This window comes from Falco peregrinus, chromosome 2, assembly GCF_023634155.1.
Source record: "Falco peregrinus isolate bFalPer1 chromosome 2, bFalPer1.pri, whole genome shotgun sequence".
Lineage (NCBI taxonomy): Eukaryota > Metazoa > Chordata > Aves > Falconiformes > Falconidae > Falco > Falco peregrinus.
Genome location: NC_073722.1, coordinates 127,120,401 through 127,130,863, shown reverse-complemented (window position 1 = coordinate 127,130,863; position 10,463 = coordinate 127,120,401). Strand labels below are relative to the sequence as shown.

The 10,463-nt window shown below is 55.2% G+C and overlaps 2 protein-coding genes across 2 annotated transcripts; one reads left to right on the top strand and one right to left on the bottom strand.

Annotated features, from left to right (window-relative positions):
- Positions 1-162: 162 nt before the first annotated feature.
- On the top strand, positions 163-3,860 carry DCXR (dicarbonyl and L-xylulose reductase). Its single transcript, XM_055794067.1, has 9 exons — positions 163-349; positions 462-602; positions 670-767; positions 911-1,065; positions 2,164-2,206; positions 2,533-2,632; positions 2,797-2,861; positions 2,966-3,083; positions 3,568-3,860. The coding sequence occupies exons 1-9, from the start codon at positions 178-180 to the stop codon at positions 3,669-3,671; spliced, it is 996 nt and encodes a 331-aa protein (XP_055650042.1). The 5' UTR covers positions 163-177; the 3' UTR covers positions 3,672-3,860.
- On the bottom strand, positions 3,857-9,259 carry RAC3 (Rac family small GTPase 3). Its single transcript, XM_055794066.1, has 6 exons — positions 9,101-9,259; positions 6,834-6,905; positions 6,439-6,556; positions 5,743-5,805; positions 5,093-5,252; positions 3,857-4,975 (listed from the first exon to the last, which is right to left on the bottom strand). The coding sequence occupies exons 1-6, from the start codon at positions 9,133-9,135 to the stop codon at positions 4,845-4,847; spliced, it is 579 nt and encodes a 192-aa protein (XP_055650041.1). The 5' UTR covers positions 9,136-9,259; the 3' UTR covers positions 3,857-4,844.
- Between the last annotated feature and the right edge of the window lie 1,204 nt (positions 9,260-10,463).

Below are 10,463 nucleotides of genomic sequence, written 5' to 3'. Positions count from 1 at the left end.
GCCATAGAAGCTCTTAAATTTAGGAAAAGCAGTAGTGGGCTGGGCTGGGTAGCAGCACAGACAGGCCTGTTGGCAGGGGGCTGCCCTGGCCTTGTGCAGTGCCGTTACCGGTGGCCCCGGGCTACCCCTGCCCCGTTCTGTCGAGCCTTCCAGCGCATGGCCGCTGTGGCTGGGGCGATGACAGGGCCGCGAGCAGGCGGGGCCGGCTGCCGATGTGCCAGGCACCGACGGAGCAGGGCGGCCGGCGGGCTCCAGCAGTCGCCATCAGGGCCTCCAGCAGCCGCCAGGGCCGGTCTTGCCCCCCGCGGTGAACAGCCCGGTCGCCGTGGCCTCCCGCTTCGGCCCTTCGGTGAGACTCGGAGCCCGGAAAATTAACCTCTACGTGCCCGCCCCTGGCCGGGGAACCGGGGCGGCTTCTCGCCGCGACCCCCAGGGAGGCCCAAGCCCACTCCTCCCGGCAGGTGTCTCAGTCGAGGAGCAGCGCCCAGGCCCCGCCGCTAGGCCCGCCCCGCTCCCGGGCACCGCCCAGCCCGCAGCCCGCAGCATGGAGTCGCACCTCAGCTTCCGCGGCCGCCGGGCCCTGGTGACTGGGGCCGGCAAAGGTGGGCGGCCGGGGGGGACCAGGCCGGGACGGGCCGGGGGGCCGGGGCTGACGCCGTCTTCCCGCAGGGATCGGGCGCGCCGTGGCCGTGGCGCTGAGCAAGGCCGGGGCCCGCGTCACCGCGCTGAGCCGCACCGCGGCGGACCTGGAGAGCCTCGTGCGAGAGGTACCGGCCGCCCCGGCCCGACCCCGGGGCGCCCGGCAGTGACCTCCCCTGCCCCCTCCCTCCCCCCCCCCCCCCCCCCCCCCGGTAACCCTCAGCCGGGCCCCCTCCGGCGCCCCGCCCCACGGAGGCCGCCCTCCCCGCAGTTCCCCGGCATCGAGGCCCTCTGCCTGGACCTGGCCGACTGGGAGGCCACGGCGGCGGCGCTGGGCGCGGCGGGGCCCTTCGAGCTGCTGGTGAACAACGCGGCCGTGGCCGTGCTGCAGCCCTTCCTGGAGGTGACGCGGACGGCCCTGCAGCGGTGAGTTCCCGGCCCGCGGAGAGGCGCGGGCTGCTGCGCCTTGGCAGAGCCGTGGCCGCCGAGCCCGCGGCGGAGCCTCCCAAAACCTGGTCTCCCAGGAGAGGAAAGGGAGCGGGCAGCGGCGCCCACCGTTCCACTCGCGGCTGTGTGCTGGTCTCTGCGCCCTGTTCACCCTGTCACCGCCCCAGGAGAGCGCGCCCAGCGCTGGCCATTGCGGTAACGGCATAACCAGAGCCTGCCCATCTGTGGGGCAGAGGTGAGGGGCACAGGCCACCCAGCCGCCACAGCACAGAGGGGCTTTTTGCTGCTCGTCACACCGGGCTCACCATCTGGCCCCAACTCGGTCTCTGCTAAGTTGAGAGACCGTTGTCAGACAAATCGGATATAGAGAAGATGAAGCCAGGTAAGGCAGTAAAAAACTGTCACGGTGGGAAATTAAATTTGCTTACTGCAACAACATGATATTTTTTTTTCTCTCAGAAGACCTGTAGTTCCAGTTCAGGGGGTAAACTTTAGGATACAGGATATGGTGAGTCTCCTTCCTCTGAGAAGGTGGGTCATGCTTTGACCCTACATCAAGAATGGCTGTTGTGGGTCTATAATAAGGGATTCATTTGTGACTAGAACGTAAAATGTACGGATTCTACTAAGGCTGTTCCACAGAACTAGCAGGTAAAAGCCTGACCAAGGAAGGAAGGATGATGTGGCAGAGGAAGAAAAGCTGCTTCTACCTATCTTACAGCTACTTTAAAACTGCATGAAAAGTTTGATTGACTGAAGAGTCACTGGCCAAGGCCCAGGGGTTACTGTTTAATAGAGGAATTATGTTAGTCTGCTAAAGAACAGAGTCCTGCTAGAAATGTGATGATACACGAGTGCACCTGCAAATCCCCCCTGCACACTAAACTAGCTTTTATTGCCAAAAGCATGCCTAGCCATTCCTGCTAGCCAGTTGGCTTGGCGTTTCTGTCCACATTCTAGAGTATCACCAGTGTTTCCAGGATAACAGCAGCACTTGTCCTCTGCTGCCTTCCAAAACAACTGCTCTCTGGCCTGGCCTCCAACCATCCGTAACTTTTAAATTTGATTTATTTGTAGGTCTTTTGATGTGAATTTTGGAGCTGTGCTTCACATTTCCCAGGTGAGGAAGAATTGTCATTGCAGTTGTCTCCTCGAGCACCAGTGACTACATTGTTCTGCACAGCAGAGATAAGTGTCTCTGTGGGGGCTAAAGGGACTGCAATCCAGAGTTAACCTGACAATTTGTATGTACGGCCCCTCCGCTCTCTGGCTTTGACTCACTCTTCTAAGTGGGAGGCAGTGAGGACTTACCTCCTCTGGATGTTTTTGATCTTTTGGCTACCATAACACCCCAGCAAGATTCCTGCTGAATGAAATGATGATTTCTCCTATTAAGATTCTGGCATCCCTTTTTTGTTTGTTTGCTCCCCACCCTGTCCCCCCCAGATTGTTGCTCGACAGATGATTGCACACGGGGTGCCAGGTGCTATCGTAAACGTCTCTAGCCAGGCATCTCAGCGTGCTCTGCAGGATCATGCTGTTTACTGTAAGTATGTGTAGCTTTAGCAGTGCTCCTCTTGTTTTTGACTAGCCAGAGACCCACAGCCACCAAAGCTGCCAGCTGCCAGTTCTGGGCAGTGAAATACTTCTGTGCGTTCCAGATCAGGTGCTATGCACTTACATGCCTCCTGTTCTTCCCTTCTCTTGAAGGTTCCACAAAAAGTGCTTTGGATATGCTGAGCAAGGTAATGGCAATGGAACTGGGACCCCACAAGGTAGGATTCTTGCTGAGAGAGAGAAAAGCATCAAAGCTGAACCTCTTAGAGTGCATTTCCTCTCAGAGCAGTCTAGTTAGATTGTTTGCTGCTCTTGGTCCCAGATTAGGGTGAACACTGTGAACCCCACAGTGGTTATGACTGACATGGGGAGAATTAACTGGAGTGACCCTCAGAAATCTGCTGCCATGATTAATCGGATTCCACTGGGAAAGTTTGCAGGTCAGTGGTGTAAATTTGTTGCCAGCCTGGTCTCTTTCGTCATATCCAAGCCTTACCTCTAACTGCCATCACAGCCACAAATACCTTGCTGCTTTTGTGGGCAGTCACAGCTCTGCTGAATGGCTGTGACTGAATTCCCAAGGGATTTGTTGAGGACAGGGGAAGAAGTCAACCTCATCTGCCCCCTTCTACAGCCTTCTCATCTTAGGACAACTGAAATGCACTTACTGTACTGTTCATAAATATGACTGGGAGGGGACCATAGGTGCTTGCTGTGAACTAAGTATCATTTGATCACAACAAGGACTTTCTGATGTCTAGTTCCCAGCCACACTGTCCTGTGCACTGCATCAAGCGGAGTTTGGGGGCAGAGATTTTTCCCTGCTCCAATTACACATAGAGGTCAAAGGCATACCTTTGGGGATGCTTGTTTTTCTAGTATGATTTGAGGGGTGCATTAGATGTTCTCTGTGTTTGATTCCAGAGGTGGATGATGTGGTGAACAGCATTCTCTTCCTGCTGAGTGATAAGAGTGCTATGACAACTGGCAGCTCACTGATGGTTGATGGGGGATTTCTTGTCTCCTAAGATGACATCTGTATTTCACACCTGGCCTTGTCATACTAGTACTGCATAGATGTAAACTCAATAGAAAACAGTGACACAGACCCAGTCCTGCTGGAGAAGAGGGACAGCAGGGCTGGAACCTGTATGAGAAGTGAGGCAGAAAATTACCTTTAGAAGGCTGCTATGTAATAAAGCTCACATACGCCGTCATGGAGAATGTTTATTGCACCAAATAAGGTTTTATCTCGTCACTCTACATGATGATTAGAAATTGGACCTGTCTTTCTTCCAACCCTGTTCCCCCCCCACAACCCTTCAGAAGCTCTCCCTATTCCATCCAAATCTATAGAGCCCACCTGCACTTTAAGTGGGAAGGGAAAGAAGAAGTTAGCAGACTCCTCATTGCTTCCTTTGCTGTCTTTAGTAGAAAAAAAACAAAACAGAGGCAACAACCACAGCCCTGCTCTGCAGAGACTGGATCTGGGGGGGAGGGGGGAGGCGCTGCTAAGGACTGATGCGGGGGAGCAGCACCACGCTGTCCTAGGGTTTGCACACACGAAAAGGCAAATACATTGATTGCACAGAGCTGTTTCACTCACAGAATTTGGCTAGTACTCAGTAAAGCACCTAATGATTAGTTCTTCAGCTTTGTATCTCACTTACTTCCACCCCTTCCGGGGCTGGTTATGATTTCTTTTAACAGTCTCAGGCACGTATCTGCTAGAGCACCAGTTTGTTTACTATTAGCCACAGTAGGCTGGGCAAGGAGACCCTACCAGTCTCCCACTGCTCTTGTCATTCAGCACCACTCATACTAGCTCCCACCCCACTCCCACAAGGATCTCCACCACCTGTTTCACCTGCAGGTTGAAACCAGGTGTTTCCAGGACAGAATGAATGTCTCAGCCCTTTCAGCTCTGAGTTCAGGAGAGCCAAAACAGCCTGTTGCCCAAAGGAGCTACCTTGCCTTCCCCATAGTACCTCCCCTGGGGGCTGCACAGCCCCCAGCTAGTCTCCTGCCCCCGCTGCCCCTTCACATCAACACTGACGTTAAATCAAAGAGACATTTAAAAAACACTGACTTCGTACATGATGAAGGGCCCTACACATCCCAGCCCCCTCCAGAAACACCCAGCTAATATGCAATCTGTCAGAGGACGACAACATGCTGAGCCAGCACCTAGGCCACAGCCCTCAAAACACGGTACACTTTTTGCCAGGCTTCTTCACAGGCGGTGGGCAGAGCACAGCCCGGATGGCTTCATCAAACACCGTCTTCAAGCCCCGCTGTGTCAGGGCAGAGCACTCGAGGTACTTTACCGACCCTAGGGGAAAGAGAGCTCCAGCTCAACCACTCTGGTACTACCAGGACACGCTGTCCCTCACCCACTCCAAAACAAAAAGCTCAATGCCATAGAGATCTGCCAGCACATGAGACTCACCAATCTCCCGAGCCATGGCTAAACCTTGAGGGTAGGTGATGGGGGCCAGTTTCTTATCACGTAACCTTTCAATGGTGTCCTTATCATCCCTTAAGTCCAGCTTGGTGCCAACCAGGATGATAGGTGTATTTGGGCAATGGTGTCGGACCTCAGGGTACCACTGAAACAGAGAGGTGTGGTAAGAAAAGTAGCTGTAGCAGTAGATGCAACCACGAGGATGCATTTACTATCAGGAACAAGGATTTTGCTACTGTCTGACATGGTGGCAACACCTAAACAGGAGGCTTCCACCTACAGTTCTGAGTATGCTCTGCAGAATGAGATCAGTGCAGATGTAATAATAAAGGCACTGAGACATGGAATCATGACAGACAGTGCCAGCCAACTCTGCACACAGCACTTCCCTTAACTGTATTTTAGCTTCTAGGACATACCTTACCTCCTTTAAGATGCAGACTCAAAAAGGCAAAAACATAGGCCACAGAAGCCATGAATGAAAAGTAGGCCCCTCTTAAAACCTGCAGACTATGACCCTCCCTTATCAAAACAGGACTGCTAGAAATTTTGGGCTTGTAGGTGTGGTGCTGGGTGGGGCAGGGGACTTCACTGGTTCCTCCCTTCCACTCTCATCCAGAAGGAGAATACTTTACCTTGGCTCTGACATTCTCAAAGGAGGCTGGACTCACAAGGGAGAAGCAGATCAAGAAAACATCCTGTGCGGAAAAAAAGAGGGTCAGCCGTGTAGAGAGAAACAGCTAGACATAATGGAGGGAGGGTGGAGAGGGAGCCTTATAGAGGTCAACCTCCTCACACAAGCAAGGACTGTGGCTGTTAAATTCTTCCCCATTAACAGTGCTAAACCAGAGAAGGGAGGAACAGACTTTGAGCATATGACTTCATCTTCTTTTACAGTACTGGGGGCTCTGCATGTGAAGAGCCTGCGACCACAAATACCTTAACAGTGCTATACGCTTCACCCCTGGTAGGGGGGCCACGTAAGAATTGGTACAGCCAAGGAAATGCTGCTAGTGCAGCCCAACAGCAAGCTGTGCTGCTGAGAGAATGGGAATATGGAACATGGCTCGGCTGCATGGCAGCCCCACACCATTCCTTTCACTTGAGTCTCCCTATGGCACACATACATGTTCAAACACTTGTTATGAAGCAGGGACTAGAACAGGACCATCTCTTAGGAGAAATCCAGCTGTGACACTTCTTAACCAGAATAATGGCTGCAGCTGCAGGAAGTTAAGACTTTCCTCAAAGGAAAGAAGCCTGGCTGTCCTTGGGAGCCTCCGTGTCTCCAAGAGGGAGCAGTTACAAGCCAGTCCAAGCCCAGCACTCACCGTCTGTGGATAGGAAAGAGGCCGCAGTCGGTCATAATCCTCTTGCCCTGCTGTATCCCAGAGGCCTAGGTTCACTGGCTTTCCATCTACCATGACATTGGCAGAATAGTTATCAAACCTGCCAAGGAAGAGTCCCTATCAGTGACAGCCTTGTTGTGACCCACACATCTCTTTATACAAAATCCAATGGAGTGGTGAATCAGGAGAGGACACTGCCACACAGCTCCGGTAGGAACAGTCTGCCCTGGTCACATACACAGCCATACCACTAGCATCCTTCTCCTCTGTGAAGTCCACAGTCTGATCTGGGACAGCCTTCTCCTCACCTATAAAACCAGCTTTTACACACACATACATAGAGCAAAAAGCAACTGAAGCTCAAGGCTGTTACTCACACAGTGGGGATGTATTCTCCAGGAAAGGCATTTGTGGTGTAACTGATCAGCAAGCAGGTCTTCCCTACAGCTCTGCAGAGGATAAGAGCGAAAGGTGTAAAGAAGGGTACAGCAGGAAACACTGAGGCAGTAAAACTCGTCCCCCCACCCAAAAAAGCGATTAGCTGAAAAGTCATCCCATGAGAAAATGAACCTGTAGCAGGCTGGAATCCTCCAGCTGTCAGGAACCAGGCCTAAACTCACAATGTGCACCCTGCCTGAGCACTTACCTGATCCTACTCTCTCCCACTACCACCGCCCCCCTCCCCGCCTCAGCCTCAGCAAAACATCAGGCAAAATATAGCTGTTCCAGGAACCAAAAGAGAGAAAGTAAGTTAGGATTCTGTGCTGGGCTCAACACATCCATAGTAACTTAGCAAAATGGGTAAACAACGAGGTGACAAAAAACCGTAGTGACATGGAATTATTCAAGCTTCTTCAGACATGGGAATTCAACATCAATAAATACAAAGGTGGAAAAATAAGTATCCATGAACAAAAATGAACTTTCAAATGGACCACTGTCAGTCTGGAAAGTGATCAATGTAGATCGCTCAAAATACCAGCTCAGGGCTTTGCTGAAAGCAGGTGGGATTGGTCAGTGCAGTGTTGGCAGCCGGCAGGGGTTGGGCCTGCCTGGCAATGGTGTAAGCATATCAACTTTAGTTAGCCCTATAGCATAAGGGAAAAGCTTAGTTATAAGAACAGAGGAGCATAAAAAACCTCTTTATCCCTGTGAAAGTTGCGAACTGCAGACAACCTTCCAGAGAAACAGATCGCAAGTGCCAGTGACAGGGCAAGCAGTTAGGTGCCTGAGGGAAGCTGTATAGCCACCAAAGATATGTACTCTCTACCAAAGCCTGTAACAGTGACATAAGGAAAGACTTCAGGAGTAAGCAAGAGGCCCCAGGGGACCCCGCAGTACTGCACCAGGCTGACTGATACAAAGCACAGTGAGAACCGCTATAGTAATCCACACAGCTTTTCCCCTGGACCAGATCCTCTCTTTTGGAGAACAAGGAGGTTGTACAAGGAACCGCACGCTGACCAGACCGACTTTCCTCCTGATCAGCAATCCCCCTACCACCAAACACAGAAGTCACGCAATTCACAAAAAAGACACACATCTATGAAGCAGTGTTTCAGTATCAGAGTTCATTTAGCCTCTGCACTGTCAATTTGATCTTATAGCCAAAGACCGGACTGCAAACGTTCAGCCGAAGCCCATCTCCAACATGCTGCGCTCCCAGTCATTGCTCTCCCCTCCTCAGTATGGCTGTGCTGTTTTGGTGGGTGGCTCTTTCTCCCGCTCCCCTCTGTACCCCCACAGGCTAGCACCTGGAAGGCCTTGCTCCAAATGTGTACTTGAGGGGGTGGCAAGCATGGGAAGATGGAAAGACCAGTTGCTGCCTAAGACCAGTTCACATTCAGTTCTCTGAATCTCATCTCTGTGCTTGCTGTGGCAATCAGAAAAGCAAATAGGAATTGTGAGGAAAAATACACAGGATAAGCTAGAAGTTACGAAGCATCATAAATCTACTGCATGCCTGCATCTTGCATGCAGACGTGTTCCCAGAAAAAGGCACATAGGAAAAGCCTACAGACAGCAAACAGGATAACAAGAGGCACACGGTGCAACCAGAAACAGCATCGTGTGTCAACTCAGAGCACAAACAACAAAAGGAGATGTAAGAGAACCCTGCGAACGTCTAGGCTTTGAGGGAGGGTTTTGTAGAGGGCCACACTCGGATGACGAAAAATAGCGGGGCACGGGCACCACAGGCAGCAAGGGGGCAGGCCGCGGCCTCCACGAAGCGGCGACGGTTCCCAGAGTTTACCAACTTGAGGAGGGGGAGGGACGCGCCGGCCGCCGCCACAGCCCGCCCGGGCCCGGGCCGGCTCTCCTCTGCTAGGAGTCGCCGGCGCCAGCCGGGCCTCGCCTCGCCGCCCCGACAGCCGCCCGCCCCGGCTCCTCGCCCGCCGCCGGTGAGGGCTCGCAGCCTGGGCCCCCGCGGCGCCGCCGAGCGCCGCCCCCCCTGAGCCCCGCGACGCTCCGGGCCGGGCCGCGCCTCCCGCCGGCGGAGCTCGTCCCCCGGGCCGCGGGGCGGGGCCGCGCCGCGCCCTCCCTCCCCGCCGCACCGCTGGGCCCGGCCCGGCCCCGCTTTGTGTGGCCCGCGGAAGCCCGGGGCCGCCCTGCCGCCCCCCGCGGCCGCCGCGCGCGCACTCACCCGTCGCCCACCACCACACACTTGATTGCCTGCATCTGCCCGCGATGGCGGCGCCGCCGCGACTCCGCCGCAGTGACAGCCCGCGCGGGCGGGGCGGGGCCGAGCCAAGCCGAGCCCAGCCGAGCGCGGCCGAGCCCAGCCGAGTCCTGCGGCGGGGGCGGGGCCACCGTGGCGTCGGGCGGGGTCTGCCGCCGGCCCGGCTCCGCGCCCGCCCCCGGGGGCCGCCGCAGCCCCACGGCAGCCTCATGGCCGCGGCCGGCGGGACCCCCCGCGAAGGGCGCTGGGAGGGAAAGGCGCAGCGCTAGTGTAGCGCCGTCCTGCCCACCTCCCCGCTGCAGCCAATCCCCCCTGCTCCTCCCGGCCCGAGCAGCCATCGGCCCGCTCCGGGGCCCGGCCGCTGGGCGCGCTGCGACGGCACCGCGGCGCTGCTCGGAAACTCGCACCCGCCAGGACGAGGCTTCGAAACCCGGCTGCATCTCACCTGCCCCGAGCTGCTGAGCAGCGAAGATACAGCAGCAAAACCCTGCACACGGGAGGCTTTTGGGTGCCGCCTCCTCTCCCGGTGCTCCGCCAGGGACAGCGACAACTCGTGTCGCGAGGAACAGGCTTTGCTCTTCCCTCCCCTGCTGCCCAGCACCCGCAGACCGCCGCGCTCAGGACCGGCTCCCTCCTCCCCGTGACTGCGCGCAGGTCCCCGGCTCTGTCGCTGCTCGGAGCCGCCACCTGCAGCCACACGCCGCACCCCCCTGTAACCACCCCCCAGTTCCAGGACAGACGCGGGACCTTCCTGAGAGCAAGCAGCGGGAGGCCCTCCCTCTACACCAAGCCAAACATCCAGCTTTTTACAGCCCAGTGTTACGGCAAAATGCAGCAGCTCTTTATTAAAAAAGCAGAGCAAAACCCAGTATGAAAAATCACAAACATAAACCAACCAGTTCACTCAAAAGTTCATTTTCCAGTTGCCTCTTAAACCATGTACCACAAGTTCATCTCCCCCACCACACTCTCACTGGAGAAACTAGCAGGAGGCTCTTATTGTGCTGCCCTGACAGAGGCCTCAGCTGCCCCCCATTCAGACCTTCACATCCCTTCCCTTTCTCAGGCCACGTGAGGACTCGTGGTGCTGGGAAAAGGAAGCACCTTCTCCCCTCTGCGCTCTGAGAAGCAGCTCCCCAGCGGTGAGTCACAAGCACCTTCTCCTGGGTAAGGCCCAGAAAATGGCACTGTCTGCTCCACAATCCTGAGAAGCCAGCAGGACATTTTTGCTGTCTGTCATACCGGAATGAAATTCGAATGCATTTTAGCCACAAGAACTCCAGCCAATGGTTGCAGTTCACAGTGAGGAAGCACAGATGCTGACCCC

Bases quoted from the DNA above. Each gene is read 5' to 3' on its own strand.
- RAC3 (XM_055794066.1), bottom strand. From the start codon at position 9,135: ATGCAGGCAATCAAGTGTGTGGTGGTGGGCGACGG. The intron at 6,557-6,833 runs GTGAGTAACAGC...CTTCCTTGGCAG, and splicing joins GGAGAATACATCCCCACTGT to GTTTGATAACTATTCTGCCA. The intron at 5,253-5,742 runs GTAAAGTATTCT...TCTCTGTTTCAG, and splicing joins TTGAGAATGTCAGAGCCAAG to TGGTACCCTGAGGTCCGACA.
- DCXR (XM_055794067.1), top strand. From the start codon at position 178: ATGACAGGGCCGCGAGCAGGCGGGGCCGGCTGCCGATGTGCCAGGCAC. The intron at 768-910 runs GTACCGGCCGCC...CCCTCCCCGCAG, and splicing joins TGGAGAGCCTCGTGCGAGAG to TTCCCCGGCATCGAGGCCCT. The intron at 2,207-2,532 runs GTGAGGAAGAAT...TGTCCCCCCCAG, and splicing joins CTGTGCTTCACATTTCCCAG to ATTGTTGCTCGACAGATGAT.